Below are 23,595 nucleotides of genomic sequence, written 5' to 3'. Positions count from 1 at the left end.
GGACCAGCAAACCTGGTCCCAACCATCTTTTTTTTTTCCCCTCCAAATGATTTTGAGTTTTGTTCCACATTGTTCTCCCTCTCTATCTAGGATCTCCTACATCCCTTCCAAGTGGATGACAGTGGTAGCCGGGCACCATCTAGTTCTTCTGGTCTCATAGTTGTATAGGATGCAGATTGGACCTTCCATCTTCTTTAGATGTTTCCTGCATCATTCAATATATTGCTCACAGAATTCTTCAAGATTGCAACTGAAGGCTTGAATATTTTCTTTTGTTCTTTCAGCCTGAGAAATGCCAAGCGTGGGCTTCCCTTTTGGTTTTCTAACTTCAGGTCTTTGCACATTTCATTATAATAATTGACTGTCTTCTTGAGCTGTCCTTTGAACACTTCTGTTCAGCTTTTTATCTTGTCATTTCTTCTGTTTACTTTAGCTACTTCACTAGAGCAACTTTCAGAGTCTCCTCTGACACCCGTTTTGGTTGTCCTTTCCTGTCTTTTCAATGACTGTTTGCTTTCTTCATGTATGTTGTCCTTGATGTCATTCCACAATTCATCTGGTTTTCAGTCACTGGTGTTCAGTGTGTCAAATATATTCTTTGGATAGTCTGTAAATTCAGGTGGGATATAATCAAGGTCATATTTTGGCTCTCTTGAACTTCTTTTAATTTTCTTCAGCTTCCACTTGAACTTGAATATGAGCAATTGATAGTCTCTTCCACTGTCATCTCCTGATCTTGTTTTGACTCATGATATTGAGCTTCTCCATTGCCTATTTCCACAGATGTAGTTGATCTGATACCTGTTTATTCCATCTAGTCAGGCCCACATGTATAGTCACTGTTGATGCTGAAAAAAGGTATTTGCAAAGATGTGTCATTGGTCTTGCAAAATTCTGTCATAGGATCTCCAGAGTCATTTTTATCACCAAGGCCATATTATCCAAGTACTGATGATTCTTCTTTGTTTCCAACTTCCACATTTCAATCACCAGTAATAATCAATACATCTTGATTGCATGTTTGGTCAATTTCAGACAATTTTCATCAAGTTGATAAAAATCTTTGATTTCCTCATCTTTGATTTTAGTGGTTGGTTGGTAAATTTGAAAAACAGTAGTATTAACTGGTCTTCCTTGTAGGCATATTGATATTAACCTAATACTGACAGCATTGTCCTGCAAGATAGATTTTGAAACATTCTTTTTGTCAGTGATTGTGATGCTACTCCTCCTCAATTTCTCATTCCTGGCAAAGTAGAGCATGTGATTATCTCATTCAAAATGGCCAGTGCCAGTCCATTCCAGCTCACTAATGCCTAGGATATCAATCTTTATGCATTCTATTTCATTCTGACAGCTTCCGTTCTTCCTAGATTCATATTTCGTACACTTCATGTTCCGATTATTAATGGATATTTGCAGCTGTTTCTTTCCATTTTGAGTTGTGCCACATCAGGAAATGGAGGTCCCAAAAGCTTTACTCCATCTACATCATTAAGGTCGACTCTACTTTGAGGAAGCAGCTCTTCTCCCGTCATATTTTGAGTGATTTCCAACCCCAGGGTCTCATTTTCTGGCACTATATCAGAGGAGCTCTGGTAGCATAGTGCCTAAGGGACTTGATTGCTAACCAGAAGGCTGGTGGTTCAAACCCACAGCCACTCCTCAGAAGGAAGGTTGGGCAATCTACTTCTGTAGTGATACTGCCTCAGAAACCCAAGGAGGGGTCGTTGTGAGTTGTGTCCGACTCGATGGCACATAACAACAACAACAACATATCAGACAATGTTTCAAGGCTATTCATAACATTTTTTAGTAATATCTCAGGCAGTGTTTCACTGCTATTTACAAGGTTTTTACTGGCCAAGTTTTTCAGAAGTAGATGGCCCTGTCCTTCCTAGTCTGTCTTAGTCTGGAAGCTCCCCTGAAACCTGTCTAGCATGTGTAACCCTGCTGGTATCTGAAATACCAGTGGCATGGCCTCTAGCCTCATAGCAAGCAACATGCAAGTCACCACAGTAGGACAAACTGACAGGTGAAAGGTGGGTAATTTTGATAGTTGTGGTCAAACTGTTCTTCAATGTGTTTTCAATGTGTTGCGCTCCTACCAGTGATGTATGGTTCTGGCTATTTCCACCTATTCTTCCCAACGTAGTATATTACCAAGTAATTTCATCTCCTACAATGCAGGCAAAAGTGGATATTAACAGTGTTAATTTGCACTTTTGTTATTATTAATGAAGTTAAGCATATTTTCATCTCTATAACAGCTGTTTTATTCCCTTTTCCCTGAATTATCTGTTGAAGTCCTTTGCTGATTTTTCTATTGGTAGCTGCTCTTTCAGGTATTTTACAAGTCTTCATATACTGGAAAAAATTAGCTCTTTGCCCAGTAGTATTTTCTCCAAGTATTTTTTTTTTTTTCACACACACCCCCTTTTTTTAAAATGCAGAATTTTTTTATTTTTATGAAGGGAACTTTATTAATCTTTCCTCTGTGGGTCTTGGATTTTGTGTCCTATTTAGAAAGACTTTCCCCACTATGATGGTATAAAGTAATTCTCCTATAGTTTCTTCATTATTTTACTGTTTCCTTTCTTTTTGCAGTTAAGTCTTTGATATATTTGAATTTTTCCTCAACGTGTGATATGAGGTATGGATTCAACCTAGTCTTTTATCCAGTTGGCTACTGAGTTGTCCCAAAACACTTACTGAATTTTTCACTTAAGAATTTCAACACCCTACCTTTGCATACTTTCAGCTTCTTCTATAGTCTCAGGTAAAGCCTTTCCTTTGGTCTCTGGTAGCAGCAACACCAGCCCTCCAGCGATCAAACCAACCACAGCTGAAAACCAAACATATGCAAATCACATTAAGAACTGAAAAATGCAGGTCTGTAATTAGACCTCCCCTTATTTCTATTTTTGTATTGTCTTATACTTATTTACAGATTCTTTTGCCATCTCAAACTGCTCTATTTTCCATCACAAATATTATGCTGACTCCAAACTCCACTGGGTTACAATTCCTTGTAGGGAAATGAAGTATGTACTTAACATTTTGAGCCAAGGTTATTCTAAGCTAGAGGACATTATCGCCATATTAAGACACTTTGGAGTTAGAAAGGAACTCAAAAACACTAAGTGTTAAAAAAAGGAAGGACGTAACCGTGCCAACAAAAAGCACTTAGTAATGAAAATAAGTCAGAAGTTCGGATCATTACTAGCCAATAAAAGTAATGAATCATGTATTACTGCACAGCATCGTTAAAAGGGACAGCCAGGCCTTTCAGTTCAAAGTCAGGTGTTTGATTAAGTTCCTGTTTTCTTTGTGTCTAACTGTAACTTTTGCATGGGTGGGGCCAGGTAATAAACCCTTTAATGCTTCTGTTTGTTTAAATTTCCATGAAAGTTTTGGACTTTTAAAGTTACATTTCTATTTGCATTTCTGTAATAGAATACAGGAAGTGGGAAATGGGTCATTGACTAGTTTTGGAGTTTCAGTAGAATGCTGGGCCCAGTTCATCCTTGGCCTGTGAGTGTTTTCCACAGGCCAAGGCTGGTGATGGGAATGGATTACAATGATACCCACAGGTAACCAAGGCATTATTGGCATTTTACACTTGCAAAGAAAGTCCTAGTTAGCCAGGATATTCCTTATCAATGTTTCCAGTGCTCTTGCAACAAGGACTTTGCAGTTGGTTGATTTTTCAGACTTCTTAGTGTTTTGTGGCTAAGGCAATACTCAGCACAATCGGCGTGTAGAAATGGTTGGGGGGGCTCAACCGCTAATTAAAAGACTAGCAATTTGAACCTGAGCAGAGGAGCCAGAAGACAGGCCTGGTGACCTACTTCCAGAAGGTCATAGGTTTGAAAACCCTGTGGAGCAGTTCTACTCTGCAACATAAGGGGTTGCCTTGATTTATACGCCATGGCCACTGGTTTGGTTTTTGGTCATTCTAAATGGAAGGAAAAGAAGTCAAAATGCAAAACAATTAGTTTTGTTTTCTGCTGATTACTGGGATTAAAGGTTGGTGAGGGAAGCAGATGGAACTATAGGCAAAAATAAAGTTGGGGCTTGTCCTTAAATTTCCCTTATGTGTTGAAATGCCAGTATAATCCTTTATCTTTTCTTGGCAGAGGTGGAACATGGAGAAGGGTCAAAGCAGTGCATGTGGGACTGGACTTCTCATTGCTTTATCAAACATCCCTAGAGAAACAGTGGCTGTCCATTCTCTGCCCAGGAACACTCACTCACCCATTGATCACCCACTGTCCTCCCAAGGGTAAGCCGAGATTGTGGTATTTTTCAACTTCTTCCAGGAAGGAAAGAGTCTAGAGGGTGTGTGGGCATCTCCCTGGGATGGAATGGTATGACAGGTCCCCAGCCAGCATTTATGGGAGGAAGAAATCTTGGGTGCAGTGCCAGCCACTCTGCGGCCAGACCGTGGCGATCTCAGGTTCAAGAACCTGTGTTATGTCAACTTTGGCCATCTTGTGATGAAGTTGGAACGTGGAAGGACTCACTGGGTCTGTTTCCAGGGTGAGTTCTATCAATAGCCTGGAACTTTTACTGGCATATCTACAGCAGTGGAAAAATCCTTTTCCCTCACAAATCCCTGGAGAGGATGAGGAACAGGAGGAGTGAGCAGAGGTACACATGCATGGCCTTCAGCAGCATCGGGAGGAAATGATGCGAGTGCTCCCTGGTTTGCATCTGGTGCAGGGGTCTTTTTCTTCCCTCCCTTAAATTAAGTGAGCACTGTATGTTGCTGCTGTTGGGTACCTCCGAGTCGATTCTGACTCAGTCACCCCACGTGACAGAGTAGAACTACCCCCACAGGGTTTTCTTGGCTGTAATCTTTATAGGAGTACATCGACAGGTCTTTCTCCTGCACAGCTACTAGGTGAGTTTAAACCATCAACCTTTCAGTTAACAGCCAAGTGCTTAACCATTGCCCTACCAGGGCTCCTGAGTGTTGCAGGCCCATGGGAAAAAGTGCAACACATTCAAATGAAAAGAGGTTTAATGTGGGTCTTGAAGGAAATTGAATTGAGTGTGTCCAGAAGTGTTTAGGTTAACATGAGAAAGTGAGTGCTGTGTGCATGAATCTGGAAAAAGCATTCATGTCGCAGATGTCTGTGGGACTCATGGAAGCGAGAAGATCTGTTTCATAACCTCTTGCTGTGGGGAAAGCCAGGAGACACTGGGAGGATCAATCTACAGGAATTCTCTTAATCCACAGATTTTATGCCTCTGTGCTAACTGCTGATAAATGGACTGGTCCCTGTGATGTTGTATCCTCCTCCCACTGGTGGGGGCGGGAAGGCAATGTACAGTCTGGCCTGTCCCTGACTCCACTGACCACGTTGAAAGGGAACGTCCTGCCAATCTTACATAAATCTAACTCCAGAGGAGTTGGAGGAGAGAGGCCCTAGCCCACACAGTGTTCCATTATGCTCACACCTTTTCTTAATTTTAGTTTTTGTTTTCATTCCAACCACCTTTCTTTGAAATACTGAAGTAGTTTTCCACATCTCGGCATAGAGGTGGCAGAGTCAGCTCTCTGACAAAGAGACCCAAGGAGGGGTGGAAACCAGTGGGGAAAGGGTCAGGGCCCTGCTTCATGGAAACTCCCTTCTAGCTTACTTTTTCTCTTGAATTTTCTGCTTTGAACTTTATGAACTTGAGCTCTGTGCGTCCTAATGGGTTCTCAAACTTGAGTGTTCATAGTTGCATCCATGATTCCTATTTTTAGGTAGAAATAATGGAGGTCTCTAGAAAAACAGATTTCACTCAACAATATTGATAACACTGATGAGGATATCTTACCAAAAACCATCAATGGGAGTTCATGCCAGATGTCGGTGAGCCGGTACACCAGGAACGGTGTGAGGATGCCACCAATGTCACACATCGAGGAGCAGACAAGGACACCAAGGTTCCTAAAATTCAGGAAGCCTACTTAACTGTTTAACTTATCATAGTATGTAGTAAACCCCCACCCCAACCCCAAATAAATACTCTCCAAATCATTAAAATGTCTGTAAACTGAAAAAGGGATTCGCATTCTTTCTAATGCACAAAAATGATGTTGTTAGTTGTCACGTTGGCCCTGACTCATGGTAACCTTATGTATGTACAACAGAATGAAATGGTGCCTGGTCCTGCACCATCCTCATGTGCACTGACATGTTTGAGGCCATAATGTCAATCCATCTCATTGAGTTTCCCTCATTTTGGCTGACCTGCTTTACCAACCATCATGCATGGTAGTCATTGGTCTTCCCTGATGACGTGTCCAAAGAATGAAGTCAAAGGCTCACCATCCCCACTTCTATATTTGATAAATAATTCCATTCATATTCTGATGTACTGGTTTCAAATAAACTTTCTTGAAGATTTTTAATGGGAGAGGGAACAATTTTTGTTTTGTGCTTTCGTCATCAGCTTCCTGTGTCATTTCTGTCTGTCTATGCTGTTCTGGACCAGTCTTTCCAATAACCACTTGACAGTCTCCTTCTTGGCATTCAATATTTCCTGTTATCACCATACAGTTTCTGAATTTTACCCCTGCCTATAAGTGTGAGAGGTGAACTTATTGACTTGGCTTCTGTCTTTAAATGTTCTCATCTTCTCTCATCCGGTGTTCTACCTGTGGCAGAACCAGCCAAGAAGAAGATCCTTCACCCACTCTCTCTGTGCTAGTAAAATGTACTCACCTAATGAATGTGGGGTACAGTTCTGCATTGACCAGGCAAACCATCTCATAGGCCATTGTAATCCCCATTCTGCCCAGGCATGCAACTGTAATTTTTAGCCATTGTAGGTCTAAAGGAAAAACAAAAACAAACACCGCTTACCCATAATTCACACAATGCTTCATCTTTAGAGTCCTCCAGAGGGGCTTTGCAAGGAGAAGTCCCATATTTCCAGAACGGGATAGGAAAGAAAAGTGTGTTCTTCTATAGACTCAAAACAATGTCACAAATTCTTCATCTGTCTTTGTTTTAACCTTAGACACAATTGTCTCTCTTAGCTGTAGACATCAGTGGTTAATGACAACAGAATTGTACCTATTTCCAAACATGGGCCAACTGTAGTATATAGAGATAACAGCAAAATATGGGTCTATTTTAAACAATTGCTATCAACTGAGGGGAAGGAAGGTTGGGCAATCTACTTCTGTAGTGATACTGCCTCGGAAACCCAAGGAGGGGTTGCTATGAGTTGGGTCCGACTCCACGGCAAATAACAACAACATCAACTGAGGAATTCAAACCAAGTTCCATGTTGCTAAGGGATTCTATTATACAGAATTTTGTTCCTTTTTATCGATAAAGCATTTTAAAAGGAGAGGAACTGAGTAATTGTTTACTGATTGCATTTACTTAAGTTCTCTCTCTTAATCTGCAGGACAATACAGAAAGGTCATTGTATTTGCCTAAATAATATCTAGACATATTGGAATAAGACTTCTTAGTGTTTTGTGGCTAAGGCAATACTCAGCACAATCGGCACAATGCCTTTGGACCCTACTCTACCCAAATGCCTATGCTTTCTGCCTTAGGGCAGCACTATGGCATGAAACATGGATCTTCATAGCCTTTCTTATAATTTTACACCAGGAAACAATTGGATGCAATTGTTCTTAAAGGCAAGGTGGCCACATGGGTTTATCCAGGAAGGTTCCAGCCATTGTTCTCTTTCCAAATAGATTTGGATGGTAAATTGCATACTCATTGTATCAAACGGTCATGACATCTCCTCTTCTTAGGGCCTTGGGGAACCCCAACCTATTTTGAAACTTACCATCAGGGATAAAAATTGAGGCCAGGCAGGCTGCCCCTGCCACCATATTTGACCCAGCCCAAGGATACCGGCGGCCAATGCGATCGATGGTGAGGATGATGATGAAGGCTGCTGGGAACTCTACCAGCGCAGAGTAGAAAAAGTCCAGGTAGATATTGCCCCCTGCAAGGCCCATGTGCATGATGAGGCCCTGGTAGAGAACAGAGCTGGTGAACCTGAGCAGAGAGGAGAGCCTAGGTCAAGCTAAACACCAAAAGCAGGTAACCAAAAGGGAGAGGCTTCTGGAAAAGTGGGAAGCCATGGCGGGCCACCTTTCGTCAACATCTTCTTAGTGCTATTCCTTCCATCCATTGCTCTTATACATCTTATCCATTGTGTGGCTGGTTGTGACCCAAGAACCAGGAAGGGGAAGAAAATTAGAATAGGATTCTATGGCCCAATTGAAAGCCAAGAAAAAATGTCTCAATGGTCAAACTTATTAAGGAGCTCTGGTGGCGTAGTGGACAAGGCATTTGGCTGCTAACCAGAGGGTCAGCAGTCCAAACCCATCAGCTGCTCTGCAGAAAGAAGATGGGGTGGTCTATCTACTTCTGTAAAGATTTATAGCCTCAGAAACCCAAAGGGGGTTGCTATGAGTCAGAATCAACTCGATGGCAGTGAGTTTGGTTTTTTGGTTTGATATTGAGTTATTAGTGGTTGCTTAATTATTTTTCTTCATGGTCTTATAATGGAGTTGGAACCAAGAAGATTGACTGATTATTTCAAATTTCAGGAAACCAGAAAAACAAATGGATACAGCCACCCTTCTTGATAGTTTATCTTCTGACCTGACGCAAACAACATTTTGATGCTGTTTCTAGTTTTGTCGATTAAAAAAATGTTCATTATCTGTAATGAAAAATACAAAGCTTATGAGCAAGGGTCATGATTATTCAAAAAAGGAGGACAATGGGGTCGAATGTCACCACTACGTTTTACAAGAAACCTTATAGAAGTTGCTAGATTAATTCCTGATGAACTTTGGTTTTGCCAGTGGCTGTACGCCTTCATTTGGCTGGTGTGGCATCCAATGTGCCTTGAAAGGAATTGAGCCTCCTATGATGGTCACAGCCCATGGCAAGCAGCTCCCTGTACTAAAAGCGAGTGGACACAGTGAAGTTCAAGTTACTGGATTGTGATAACAATGGATTGTTCTTGTTCATAAATTGAATTTTTTCCTCCAGGTAGATGCTTTTTTTCTTGCCAGCCCTGTACGATAAGAGATCTACATTCATTTTTAATTAATCAAGACTGAGAGTTCTCAATTCTGGCTGTATATTAGAAATATATTTTAAAATCCTTGTACCTGGGCCCTATCCCAGATTAATTACATCAGCATCCCTGGAGGTGGGGCTCTGGCCTAGGTTGTTTTTAGTCTCCCCAGGGAAGTCTAATGGGCAGCCAAAATTGAGCACATACTGATCAGTGCTTAGGGACTATAAATGGATTTCAATATTTGCCTGAGAAAAATGGCATTGGGAAAGCCTGCCACTGCGATGCTAATCCTGGGATTAGGCTGTGGTCTGAAGGTGCTGTTGTTCTCTCCCCGTCATGTGGTTGACAGGGATTAAAAGAATGTGGGGGGATCTTAAAATGAAAAATGTTCCTTACCAGTTGTACATCAAGATCAAAGTGTGTTTCCTTATGTGAGGTGTTCTAATCAAGTCAAGAAATGAAGGATTCAACTTCTCACCAACTTCTTCATCAGGTCTAAGGCTCTATGAGCAGAAACAGTAACAAATTTGTTTGTTTAATAGTGGTGTTCCTGGGCCATATACTTCCATAGAGATACTACCTCAGAAACCCAAGGAGGAGTGGGTATGAGTCAGAGTCGACTCGACGGCAGTGAGTAATAATACTTTACATTTATCGAATGCTTATGTGGCCATATGACACTCAGTGCTTTGCACGTATTGTCTTACTTAATCTTTGCCATGGTTCTATAAGTTAGGTTTTATTTTTTTTCAACTGGTTTTACAGCAGAGGAAACTTTAGGTATAGAGAAGTTAGATAATTATGGCACATACACAGTGATACTGTTGGTAAAACACAGTGGAGTAAGATCGAGGCCCAGCCAGCTGCCTGTGGTCTGAGGGAATCCACTTCTCCTCACACCTGGACCTGTTTGTGACCCGCTGGGGAAACGCCGCCCAGGAGCCTGGAGACTCAGCCCAGCAGTGTCAGCGTCACCTGGAGCTTGTTTGGAATAAAGCTCTCAGGTCCCGCCCCACATTTACTGAAGTAGAATCTGCATTTTCACAAGCCCCCAGCAAGTCTATGTGCCGATGTAGCAGGTCGAATCCTGTCCCCCCAAATTCACGTCCACCTGGAACCTCAGAATGTGACCTGACTTGGAAATAGGGTCTGTGCAGATGTACTTAGTTAAGGATCCTGAGATGAGGTCATTTTGGATTTAGGGTGGCCCCAATTCCCATGACTGGGGGCCTGACAAGAAGAGGAGAGGACACAGAGTGCCACACAGGGAAGATGGAGGCAGAGAGTGGAGTGACACGCCTACAAGCCAAGGAGCACCGTGGAGTGCTGGAAGCCAAGGAGCATGGGGGCAGGCATGGAACAGACCTTCTCTGAGAGCCTCCGGAAGGAATCAGCCCTGCTAACTCCTTGATTTCAGATTTTTGGGCTCCATAATGGTGAGAAAGTGAATTTCTGTGTTGTAAGCCACTTAGCTTGCAGTAATTTGTTACTGCAGCCCTAGGAAATGGCAGATATTCACGTGGGAGAAGCCCTGCTCCAGGACAGCACAGTTAGCAGAGTTGAGAGTCACCTCCAGGGGTCTGGAAGCAGAGCTCTCACAGGAACACGGCTTTGAACCAGTTCGTTCTGGTTTGGCTGTCAGCTGCGAATCTTCATTCCACTCCCGATAGACTGAATCCAAATCTACAGGTTAAGAAGATCTCTAGGTGATTCTTAGTGCACGTAAGAATACCTGGGGATCTAGAAGAATCGCTCGGGGATCTTGTTCACCTGTGTGATTACCTGGGGATCTAGAAGAATCGCTTGGGGATCTTGTTCACCTGTGTGATTGGCCTGGGCGATTCTTCTAGATGCCTAGATATTCTTATGTGCACTAGGAATCACCTAGGGGTCTTGTTAACCAGTAGATTCTGCTTCAGTCTATCCAATGTGGAAATGCAAATTCTCAGTAGGGCGTGAGAATCAGAATGAACCAGTTTGAAACCCTGCACACAAACCACTCCAGTCTGCCCCCTTCCTAAAAGGACCTTGGACTGTGTGCAAAAGAATGAAGACAAGGGGGAGAAACCTCCCAGCAAGACTTTGGCAAGACATCACCATTTCCTGAGCTCTGTCTCCTTTGGTGAGACAAAAACTTACTTGTGCTTTATTTCCTTGCCAACATCTAGAAGGCCCTAAAACCTAAGAGGTAGGTTTGACAATCACTAGTGAACAAGAATACACGTTCCAACCACCCAGAAATCAGAGAGGAGGTGACAAAAGGTCTCCAATCCACAAATCCTCCCTGTAAATGTCAGGTATGGCTCAAATTCTTACAGGTAACTGGTCTTAGATCCTCATTCAGAAATGATTTATTTTTATTTAGACATACTTTTCTGATGAGGTTGATCTTCTTTGCCAGCCCCTATCAGCTGCGATAGGAAGACAGCCCTGGCAACCTACTTCTAAAAATTCCCCAATGAAAGCCCAGTGAGTGGGTCACAACAGAACACAGGCCACTGCAGGCCCAGGCAGCGTTCTGGTCTGCTGTGCATTGGGCTGCCATGAGTTGAAGCTCACTTTACAGCAGCTGATGCCAACAACAAAAGTCAGCTGAGACAGTTTAGGGTAAAAGTGGATGAGATCTACTGAAGGCAAAACACCACACACAGACAAAACCGACACTCCAGTAACACGATGCTATTGAAGACGGCAAGCACCTCTTGAACTGTTTTGGGACAATTCCAATCTAAAATGTTTAAAATTCTAAGAAATCACTTGCATTTGAAAAACCAAGTCCTAACTCATCTTGGAATCTGCCCTCTGTGGCACCTCTCCTGAGGATGCTGGAGACACGCAAACCAGGTGGTGATATACCGAGGATGGGGGTAAGGGCAGCTGAGTTCTGAGTTGTTAGAGGTAGACACTACTCATTTGATTTTTAAATGATTTTTTGTGCCCTTTAAGTTTTTTTTTCCCACCTGTTTAAAATAACCTACCAGAAACCACAGATCTCAGCAGATGAGTTATTCTGCGCATTTTACACAGGTCACAGGCATGCAGGTGAGGTGCCTTCCCACAGGGACCTGTGGGTCCCCAGCACCTCCTTCCCATGGTTTGTGACTTGGGACTGAAGCAGCCGGCTCACCTGAAGAGCGACAGGTAGAGGTTTTCTGTTTTTCTTCGCGATGTGCTTAATGATCATCATGGCCTCATCACTTTTGTTCTGGGCGATTAGCCACCTCGGGGACTCGGGGAGGCACCTATGGTACAGGATGAGTGTTAGCAGGGCTGGTGAGTGGTGGGGAGTCTTACCAAGCCTTCCAGCACCATGGCCATGATAAGATTCCTGTGGGGCATCTTACACGCTGAGGTTAGTGGGAGCTACAATGTGAGCAGAGATTTGTGGGGAACGTGGGGTTCTTTCCTCCTTCCAGTGCTGACTACGGTCTGCCCTGTCAAGGAAGCCTCGGGCACCTCCTTAGAGGACTCAGGGAAAGCCCCGAGCCAGCTACCAAGCAGGGTGCTGCTGTGTACCCCCTCTGTGCCACACATGAGAAGACTTTATCAAGGGTGAGGACTGACTAGGAGCAGGGAATGGGGTGGGAGCAGGTAGAATTGTTTCGTGTGGAAAGCTGATTTCCCAAAGGACGAGAAGAGCTTTGCAGAGCAGAGGGTGGAGAACTCCAAAGCCAGGCTGCCTGGGTTGGGCTTGATTCAGGAAGAGTGTGCTTACTGGAGTCTGAGCTCAGAGACGGTTCCCGGCAACAGGGTCAGGATGGGTTGGAGGAGGAAGGCCTGGCAGGATGGTGTTTGGGGTTCCTGTGTATAGGTAGGAAGGCCCCAGCTGGAGCATCACCCCGAAAGAAAGGTGTTCTGAGAGGCAGGGCCCAAAGGATGGGCTGGGTGGCTCTGTGGGAGTGCAGTGGAGAGAAGTCAGGGCAGTTCCTGTAGCGAGTGAGCTCAGCGCAGTCAAGCCTCAGCTCACAGCAGTGCCCCTGGGTGACCCTGTGGATGAGTTTTCTGGATCACTCCTGGAGCCCCATGTTCAGCTCTGGCTGCCACAGTTCAGGAAGCAGGATCTGCTCAGCTGACCATCTTCTGATCCAGATGTCCAAGGTGGTGAAGGACTTGGACACTAGTCAGAGAATGAATGCAGGAACTGGAAACGCTCAGAGTAGAGGTGGGAAGTCACCATGGCCTCAGAGAACCTCAAACTCAGTGCCATTGAGTTAGTTCCGAGTCATAGTGACCTTTCCTTGGGTTTCCGAGGCAGTATCACTACGGAAGTAGGATTGCCCAACCTCTATGGAAATAGATTGCCCAGTCTTGCTTGTGAAGAACTGCCGGGTGGAATATGCAGGTAGTTCTTTTACCCATAGTCATTATGTGCTAGAAAGTCATTGCTAACACCGAAGGAATGAATCCTGAATCACTGCTTCCAGGGGAAATAGGGAGTGAGGTTCCAGCAAGCTTCCCAGGAACAACATTTTCATCAGTCAACGTGTAAGCTTGTTTGTGTTTAAAGATACTTATTTAATTTATATTAAGGAGTTCTGATGGTGTAGTGGTTAAGGCATTTGGCTGCTAACTAAAAGGTTAGTGGTTCAAACCCACCAACCACTCTGCAGAAAAAAGAGGAGGCAGTCTGCTTCTGTAAAGATCTACAGCCATGGAAACCCAATGGGGGGTGGTCACTATGAGTTGGAATCAACTCGATGGCACTGAGTTTGGTTTTGGCTATTTGCTATATATTGCAGATCGTAAGCACTGAACTAAGGGGTTCCTGGGTGGCACAAGTGGTTAAGCACTTGACTGCTAGCTGAAAGGTTGGCAGTTCAAAGCCACCCAGGGGCATCTTAGAAGCAAGTTCTGACATCTCCTTCTGAAAGGTCACAGCCTTGAAATCCCTTTGGGGCATAGCTCTACCCTGCACACACAGGGTCACCACAAATTGAAGTCAACTCAACAACAATTAACAACAACTGCATGGAACTCTCAGCCAACAGCACTATAGCTTGGGCCTCAGTGAAGCTTTCCCAGCACACATATTTTCTCGAGAGCACACATTACAGCCTTCTTGGGTTTAAGAACACTAGACAGTGTTTTCTGTACTATGCTTGAGAGCCATCTTAAACAGTGAAATTATCAACTAGAGGTACAAAAATGTGAAAAACTTGGCACTAAACAGTCCACAGAGAGGACACGTATTTACAGTATAAGAGTGGAAACAAGGAGGCAGATCATTGCCTTGTTGGACTTCAGCTGGAAACATAGCCATCAGACAATTGAAAGTCTTGCCACTCTGCTCATTGATTTTGGATTTACATATAAATTGTAGCCAGAGGCAAATTCACAAACATGAAATCCATGAATAATAAGGATCAACAAGAAAGTAAACAGTTTTTTTAAGTTCCAAGTACAAAATTGGGGACCCTGGATGAAGATCACATGAATGCAAATTCTGGCTCAATCAAAAATTTCTTTAATAAGAGCTTTGAGTTCTCCAGGAAAGTGACTTGCTTTATGATAAAGTAAGCTTTATCCATAGTGGTGTTCAAGCAAAGGGTGGAAAAATCATCCATTAGGGCATTATTATGGGAAAACAGCCCTGGGTGGGAAGCTGGACCACATGGCCCCTCAGGCTACCTGATCTCAAGTCCTCATGGTCTAGAGGGCAGACCTCCAGTAAACAATGCCAAGTGGATAGTTGATTTTAGCACACACTGATACAGGAAGTTTACAGAGATACAGGCACAGTGTCACCAAGCCTAGGACATTGTGACAAGTCAACCAAGGAAGGCTTCTTCGGGGAGTGGTGCTTGAGCAGAGTTCCCCCTCCTGTGACCTCCATTGCCACCCCTCTTCTGGAACTGCTCCTTTCTTTCTGCTAGTTCCACCTCAGTCATCTTCGTTCTGGCTCCTCTTCACCTGTTTGGCTTTCAAAGATTGTGTTCTAGGGTGTGCACCATACTCCCTTCCCTTCTCAACTCTGTCTATTTGCTCAGAGTTATCTCATCCACTGCTGTAGCTACAAGAAAGACATGTTTGAATTTTACTTGAATTCCAGACCTTTAAATTTAACTACTTCTGGGTATCTGCATGTAGATGTCCTTCGAGAACCCCAAATGCAGCATGCCCAAATTTAAACCCACCTCCTTTCCTTCTAAACCTGCTCCTCCTTCTGTGTTCCTTACTTCTCTGAATAGCACCTCCACCACATGCAGACGCACAGGCCTAAACTCTGGGTGTCATCCCAGTAGACACCTCCATTCTCTGACCCTCCACAGTCAATCACCAAGCCACTAAGCTCTGTCACTGCTACCTATTAAAGTTATTTATAATGTCATCTTCTTCATACCCACAACTTTCATCTTAAGTCAGACCTTGTCATCTCCTGCAAGGATCATTGCAGTCATTTTCTGATTGAGCTCCCTGAATCCATTCTTCCCCCATAACACCCCTTTTTCACTCTGCATCTTGAGTGATCTTTCAAAAATGCAAACACCATCATGGTGCATTGGTAGGATAGTAAGTAAATTCATTTTGATTTTAGTGAGAGAGGCAAGAAGAAGTGCTTTGGAGGTCGTCAGAACTTGGATAACAGATGGGCTTCTTTTGTTGTTGTTGTGCTAAAACATCAGATGTTTATTCTGAGGGAAAAATCCATCAAAATACTTTTAAGTGAGGAGTGACATGGTGGAGGTGAGTGTTTGGAATGAAAGGTAGAGGCCTATTGGGAGTCTATGGCAGAAACCCAAGTAAAAAAGAATGTTTTCCTCATGAGATAGATTGACAGTGGATGCAAAAATGGACTCAAATATATCAATGATTATGAAGATGGCACAGGACTAGGCCGTGTTTCTTTCTGTTGTGTATTAGGCCACCATGAGTCAGACGCAACTTGATGAGAACCAACAGCCACAACAGTGGACGTAGGGGAAAAAGAAGATGGATTGAGAGAGATAAAGGAGGGGAAATCAGATATAAGGAGAGGAGGAAGAAGGAGTTAAGGATTATTTTCAGTGTTTCTGGAGGAGAAACAGACTTTCTAGGCCAGGCTAAGATGTTTAATCTGCCGGGAAGACAACTATGGAGGAAGAGTAGATGACAAACTGAATATGTGGGTGTATTGCCTGAGGGAGAGCTGTTGTCTGGTGGTGCAGCACCACTGCGGTGGAGTGAACTGCGCTAACATGGTCCTTCTAGCCATGGTCTAAGGAGCCCTGGTGGTGCAGTGGTTAAAGCGCTTAGCTGTTAACCAAAAAGTGGGAAGTTTGAACCCACCAGCTGCTCTGTGAAAAATGTGGTGATCTGCTCCCATAAAGATTATAGTCTGACAAACCCTATAGGGGCAGTTCTACTGGGAATTGACACAACAGCAACAATTTTTTGGTTTGATTAGCCTTGGTCTTGTAATTCCCACAAAATGAATGGGTGGAGCTCTGGTAGCATAGTGCCTAAGGCACTTGACTGCTAACCAGAAGGCTGGCGGTTCAAACCCACCAGCCACTCCTCGGAAGGAAGGTTGGGCAAACTACTTCAGTAGTGATACAGCCTCAGAAACCCAAAGAGGGGTCTCTATGAGTTGGGTCTGACTCAACAGCATATGACAACAACAACAACAAATACAAATGAAGTGCCGGTGGTCCACCAAGGGGGTTGGACAGTTTTCTAACGCAAATAAGGTACATGGAACCCTTGTGGAGGTGGGACTATACAGATAAGGTTCTTGGAAATCTTTTAGGGGATTGGTTAATTCGTGGTCCTCTTGGGGGATCTTGCACACCTTGAAATTGATAAGGAGTTTGCTATGTAACCAGCTTCCCTGACAGAGGTTTTAGTGAGAGACATGGGGAGAGAGAAAGAAGGGGTTGTGACACTGAAGACCGTGAGAGATGGCTGCTCATGGCAGCAGCATGACCACTGAAAATCAGGAGGCCAGTGCAAGATGGCTTTGGTGAGCTTCCTGTCCCACAGAGTGAGGTACCACAGGCCTGAACTGGGCCTGGTGGCAGAAGGCCAAGAAGAAGCCATCTTGATTGAAGAATTCTATTCTGAGTCATTCCTGTTATTTCCAAATTGATCCTGATCCTGAACTGTAACCTGCTACTTCCTTAATAAACCTTGTAATTCCCATAAGCACAACTCATGAGTTCTGTGAGACTTTTCAGCAAATTATTGAACCTGAAGATGAGAGGAAGAGTAGTTGGTGTTAGAGATGCTGGAGTGGTGGTACAGCAGTTTGGAGAGGTTGGACATTTGGGACATCTTTAACTTCTGCCTCATAGGAATCAGCTTTGTGCTGATTCCTATAAAAGAAATTATTCACTTACCAGCAGCCCCCTTACTTTATTTCTGGACACTCACATTAAGGGTTTCTAATAGTGACTGCTGCCTTCCATGTGTTTCCTTCAGTCAGGAATAACGTATATTTCACTTACTGTGGTTACTCTGATTGATTGGTCTTGTCTTTTGGGAGCACCATGTTGGCCTTATCTGGAATAAAGGCTGCTGTAAGGAGCTCTGGTGGTGTAGTGCCTAAGGCATTTGACCATTCACCAGAAGGTTGGCAGTTCAAACCCACCAGCTGCTCCACGGAAGGAAGATGGGACAATCTACTTCTGTAAAGATTTACTGCCTTGGAAACTCAATGGGAGTCACTATGAGTTGGAATCAACTTGATGGCAGTTAGTTTGGCTTTTCCGTTTAATTGATTGGGAAGGTCTGCTTTGACAGTGGGTATGGGAAGGGGGTGACATGGGGGCATGCTCTGGCTTCCCTATGCTGAAGATTTTTCTAAGGAGGTATGGAAGGGCAACAGTAATATTGTCCATCTCTTCAAAATATCTGCAGTCCAAAGCGTATCACAGCTGCTAGAAGTTAATTGAAATACGAAATCAATAAAGTGGAAATGAAAGATCCAGGTCATAAAAAATGTGAGCCCAAAGTGAAGACACTTGATTTCCAGAGAAGGAGATACGTTGAGTGAAGGAAAGCTTAGAACACGGAAGGATGGCGTACACTAGGGAAGATGGCCTTTTAGGCAAAATCAAACATTGTGATGTTCTCCTTTTTGTTCAAACCAACTTACCAGTAATAGAGCAAGAAGCAGAAGTTGGGCAGAGTGACTGTGAACTGCAGCCACCTCCAGTGAGGAAGCACGTAGGCCACTCCCGCGAGCCCCAGGAGCCCAACCGTGAAGGCGACTTGGTAAAAAATCCCCACTGTTCTCCGGTAACTGAGCCCGACAAACTCTGTAACTGCAGAGAAAAGTCAAAGGCTAGAGCAAGTAGTGAAACAGTCAGTTGGCTGTTCAAGTGTGGGGAGGCGAGAACGAGAGCCTCAAGGAAAGAGTCCAAATTCTAGAATTTTATATGCACTCCTCTGGGAATTTTTAAATATTCTTTTGGGCCCATTTTATGGTTGTTGTAGTTTGTTACTATTATAATAATTGATGGAAAAGCTTACAGATATCACATTCCAAACCAAAAACCAAACTCACTGCTGGCGAGTCGATTAGACTCATAGTGACCCCTCCTTGGATTTCCGAGGCAGTGTCTCTACAGAAGTACATTGCCCCATCTTCCTTCTGAGGAGTGGCTGGTGGGTTTGAACTGCTAGCCTTCTGGTTAGCAGTTAAATGCCTTAATCAGTACATCACCAGAGCTCCCATTATGTGGGATGAAAGACTTGCCGAGATGATCAAAACATTTGAATAATAGAATAATTTAAAGGGCAAATTCAGTTGCATTTCAGATACACACACAGAATTTTGATCTTCAATAATAAGGTATTAGTAACTCAAGACCTGAACAAACAAAGCAGAACTTGAATTTAGATTATAGATTATTTCTATGGAAATGAACACCTGAATATAACTTGCTCTCTTACGTCAGTTAAATGTTTCCCTTAAAATTCTGTTAATTCACTTAAATGGTTTGGAAACCTAGAGACCTGGCCATGTGCTGGAGCCCACTAGCTGTGGCTTGCAGGAACTGAGTTTTACATTTTCAGGAATTTTACAAGCTCATTGTAAAATCCATTGATATCTTGAAAGCAGCCGTGGTGGGAGTATTTACACCATGGAAATTGGAAAACACTATAAATCAGGGCTTTTCTATTTTCCAAGAGCCATTTACCAGTGCATCACTGCACATGATATAATAATAAACTATCCCATCCCATGGCATTTTCAGGACAGACAAATGAGGCCCATGGTACATGGAACTAGGGGACGTCATTTTAATAACATAAACATATACTTGAATCAAAATTCCAGATATCCCATAAACCACAGAATTTTTGGCTTAAATATTTGGCAAACTTGTTCTGGTGGCATAGTGCCTAAGGCATTTGACTGCTAACCAGAAGGTTGGCAGTTCAAACCCACCAGCCACTCCTCAGAAGGAAGACGGGAAACCCTTAATTCCTTCATTGACCAGACACTTACTGGGTGCCTACTGTGGCAGAAACTGCATTAAGTGCCATCTTCTCTTCATTTCATAAACTTCTCCAAATTAACTTGACCAGGTAAAATTGTTTGCACATACATTCTAGTTCTTTCATGTGTAAAGAAAACTTTATGGATATTTTCTAGGTAACCTCTAAGTGTCCATTTCCCTTTGTGTGAATGCTATTTGAATGCAGCTGGGGGGAAAGTAATGAGCTTAATTCCTAAGATCTAATGATGATGATTTTCAGTCATCAACAGTGGAGTGAAACATACCAATGATCGTGAGGATGGTTCAGGATCAGGCAACATTTCATTCTTTTGTATGTAATATTACAGTGACTTGGAACTCGCTTGACAGCAACTAACAACAGTGATGGTGATGGTAATTTCTCTTAATACGGCTCTAAAAGATACTAGGCTGTTAGGATTCAAATACTCCTGGACCTACAATTGGTTGCTGAGTAGACTGATTACAGTACTCGTATTCTTAGTTTTCTTATATATACATTGAGAATAATTGTAGTTTACTAGCGTGAATTTATGCAAAGTAATAAAGCCCCTTATAAATCTATCATATCTCTCATCACTGAATCTTCTTTATGATTGGGATTGGTTGACTAGAGTTTCTTTGTGTGTAAAGCTTCCGGGTACAGGAAACAGAAACTCCAAGAGAGTGTAGGAAGACATCGTGAAAATGTCAATACTACCCAAAATGATCTATAGATACAATGCAATCCTGATTCAGATTCCATCATGTTTCTTTAAAGAGATGGAAAACCATATCACTAACTTTGTATGGAAAGGAAAGAGACCCTGGTAAACAAAGCACGTCTAAAGAAGAAGAACAAAATAGGAGGCCTCACACTCTCCCATCTCAGTACCTACTCTACAGCCATGGTAGTTAAAACATCCTGGTACTGGTACAATGACACATACACAGACCAATGGAACAGAACTGAGAACCCAGAAGTAAATCCATCTACTTATGGACAACTGTTCTTTGACAAAGGACCAAAACTAAATAGGCAAGAGATAGTCACTTCTTTAATAAATGGTGCTGGCAAAACAGGACAACCATTTGCAGAAAAATGAGACAGGGCCTGTATCTCACACAATGTACAAAAATGAGCTCAAGTTGGATCAACAATCTGAACGTAAAACCCAGAACCATGAAGACCACCAAAGAAGAAATAGGGGCAAATTTAGGAGCCCTAATTCAGAGCATAAATACACTATTGAATATAGCTAAAAATGCACAAATGCCAGAAGACAAAACAGATGACTGGGACCTCCTACAAACTAGACACTTCTGCATATCAAAAGATTTCACCAAAAGAATAAAAAAAGAACCCACAGGCTGGGGGAAAAAATATTTGGCAATGACACATCAAACAAGGGGCTAATCTCTAAAATTTTAGAAAATTTTAGCAACAAAAAGACAAATTTAATGAAAAAAAAAGCAGAGGACATGAACAGACATTTAGGTAGCTAACAAACACATGAAGAAATGCTCAAAATCATTAACAAGTAAAGCAACGCAAATCAAAATAACAATGAGACTTCATTTCACCCCAGCACAAAAAGCAAAAAGTTCAAAAAAACAGAAAACTACAAATGTTGGCCAGGGTGTGGAGAGACTAAAACTCTTATACATTCCTGGTGGAACTGTGCAAAGGTGCAACTGCTGTGGAAAACAGTATGACACTTCCTTAAAAAGTTGGAAATAAAAATATCATTGATCCAGTAATCTCTCTATTAGGTATATATCCTAGAGAACTAAGAGCCATGACACAAACATATATAAGCACACCCATGTTCATCATAGCATTATTCTCAATAACAAAATGATGGAACCAAGGTAAATGCCAATTAACAGAGGAATGGATCAACAAACTATGGAACATATACATAATGGAATACTATGTAACGTTAAAGAACAATGGTGAATCTGTGAAACATAACACGGATGAACTTAGAAGCCATTATGTTGAGTGAAGTTAGCCAATTACAAAGAACAAATATTGTATGAGACCACTTCTAGAAACAAATCAAGAAAAAGGTTTCACAAAAAAAGAAACAATCTTTGATGATTACCAGGGTGGATGGGGAAGAGAGGGTAAACCTCTACTACTGTAGTGATACTGCCTCAGAAACCCAAGGAGGGGTTGCTGTGAGTCGGGTCCGACTCGACAGCACATAACAACAACAACAGAGAGTAGACACATACTAACTTGGGTGCAGGAAAAAAATAAAATCCAGGTAAACAGATAGACAAGAACATTTCTAATATTAATGCTATTAGTATTAGGATAATGCTGTAATAAATAAATAAGAGATGATGGCATTATCAAGCATGACTAATGACAACTTCTTTTTAATTAAAATAAAACACAAAGAGTGTTATATAAGAATCTGGGCAGCCTGATGTTTACCCTTGTTTGTATCTTTACTGTTTTCTTAATAGGGAGAATGCAGAATGAGTTGATTAAAAATATTTTAGAAATTCTTTTGATATAGAAAAAAATATCTCTCAACACTGCCTTGAAGCTTAGTTCATTCTTCTGAGTGGTTTCCCTCTTCCCATTTACATTTTGGCAGCCAAGTCCCTTTGTTCTCTGCTACATACAAAAGCACACTTACTCAAGATGTAGCCAATTAGCCAGCCAGCCTTGCTGACCAGTCCTTGGATCAGGCGAAAAGTTAGCATCCATGTGTAGGTGGGTGAGATGGCCATGAGAACTCCAGACGCAGCATTTATGAGGATTGTAATTAAGAGGCAGAGCTTACGGCCAAACCTGGGGGTAGAAAATAAACAAATACGAAATAGAATCAGATTCATAAAGGTGGTGGAAAATTCATGGAAGTTATGGAATCCAAAAGACAGCAGAGGCTAATTCTGAACTATGGAAATCAGAGAAATGGATGGATACTCACAAAGAAAACTCATAACTTCAGGGCACTGAGTTCACGACTTTTCATCAGTGTACTAAGTATACATTTTAAGCACAATGATCCACCTTCACCTCAAGGCCAAAGTACCTAGTCAGTCTCACATTGTGCAGGGGATTTCAAGAAGAGAGGGATTCTTACAGGCCACCCAGGGCTGAATGCCCTCAGGGCCTGGCTAGGTCTTGCATCATCCTAAGAGCTGGGGCCTTTGCACCAACAGTCTCAACCAACTACCCACTCAAGAGAGTTTTTGCTTTCGGACAATGAAATTCAATGTTCAGTGTACTCCCCCATCCATTGTCAACACTGCTGGGCTTGGTGGTATTTGTGTGTTTCCATGGAAATGCTTTGGTGTCTCACAGGCATCATTTCCCATTTTGCAAAGTTGAAAGAGAACAAAGTTGGAGGACTCACACTTTCTAGTTTTGAAACATATTACATAGTACAGTAATCTAAACAGCCTGGTACTGGTATGTTATTATTGTTGTTACCTGTCATTGAGTCATCTCCGACTCATAGCAACCCTCTGTACAGCAAAATAAAACACTGCCCAGTCCTGTGCCAGCTCCATGTTCCTTGCTATACTTGAGCTCATTACTGTAGCCACTGTGTCAATCCATCCTGTTGAGGGCCGTCCCCTTTTTTGCTGACCCTCAACTTGACCAAGCATGAGATTCTTCTTCAGGGAATGGTCCTTTCTGACAACATGACAAAAGTAGGTGAGACGAAGTCTGGCCATTCTTGCTTCCAAGGAGCATTCCAGTTGCACTTCTTCCAGGACAGGTTGTTAGTTCTCTTAGCAGTCCATGGTACTTTCAGGATTCTTCACCAATACCACAACTCAAAAGCATCAACTCTTCTTCAGTCTTCCTTATTCATTGTCCAGTTCTAACACACATATGAGGTGATTGAAAATACTATGACTTGGGTTAGGTGCATCTTAGTCTTCAAGGAAATATTTTTGCTCTTCTGCACTTGAAAGAGGTCTTTTGCAGCAGATTTAATAAGTGCTTCAAGTTATCCTCACTTTTGGCAAGCAAAGTTGTGTTGTCAGTGTATCACAGGTTGTTAATGTTTCTTCCTGCAATCCTGATGCCACATTCTTCTTCATATAGTCCAGCTTCTCAGATTATTTGCTCAGTGTA

At 42.6% G+C, this 23,595-nt stretch overlaps 1 protein-coding gene across 1 annotated transcript in view; it reads right to left on the bottom strand.

Annotated features, from left to right (window-relative positions):
• The window catches only part of LOC103200732 (solute carrier family 22 member 2), a 60,156-nt gene that overhangs the window by 34,721 nt on the left and 1,840 nt on the right, over positions 1–23,595 (bottom strand). Inside the window, exons 2-9 of the mRNA XM_007945285.2 lie at positions 22,142–22,296; positions 18,140–18,308; positions 12,194–12,308; positions 9,463–9,569; positions 7,813–8,027; positions 6,723–6,831; positions 5,833–5,945; positions 2,756–2,845 (exon numbers count right to left, since the gene is read on the bottom strand). Of these exons, the coding sequence (XP_007943476.2) occupies positions 2,756–2,845; positions 5,833–5,945; positions 6,723–6,831; positions 7,813–8,027; positions 9,463–9,569; positions 12,194–12,308; positions 18,140–18,308; positions 22,142–22,296 (1,073 nt within the window). The remainder of the gene's footprint in view (positions 1–2,755; positions 2,846–5,832; positions 5,946–6,722; positions 6,832–7,812; positions 8,028–9,462; positions 9,570–12,193; positions 12,309–18,139; positions 18,309–22,141; positions 22,297–23,595) is intronic.

The sequence above is a fragment of the Orycteropus afer genome, unplaced genomic scaffold (assembly GCF_000298275.1).
Source record: "Orycteropus afer afer isolate SDZICR_OR568_19922 unplaced genomic scaffold, OryAfe1.0 scaffold00135, whole genome shotgun sequence".
Classification (NCBI taxonomy): Eukaryota; Metazoa; Chordata; class Mammalia; order Tubulidentata; family Orycteropodidae; genus Orycteropus; species Orycteropus afer.
Note: the sequence above shows the minus strand (reverse complement) of the source record. Positions and strands in the feature narration are given on the sequence as shown.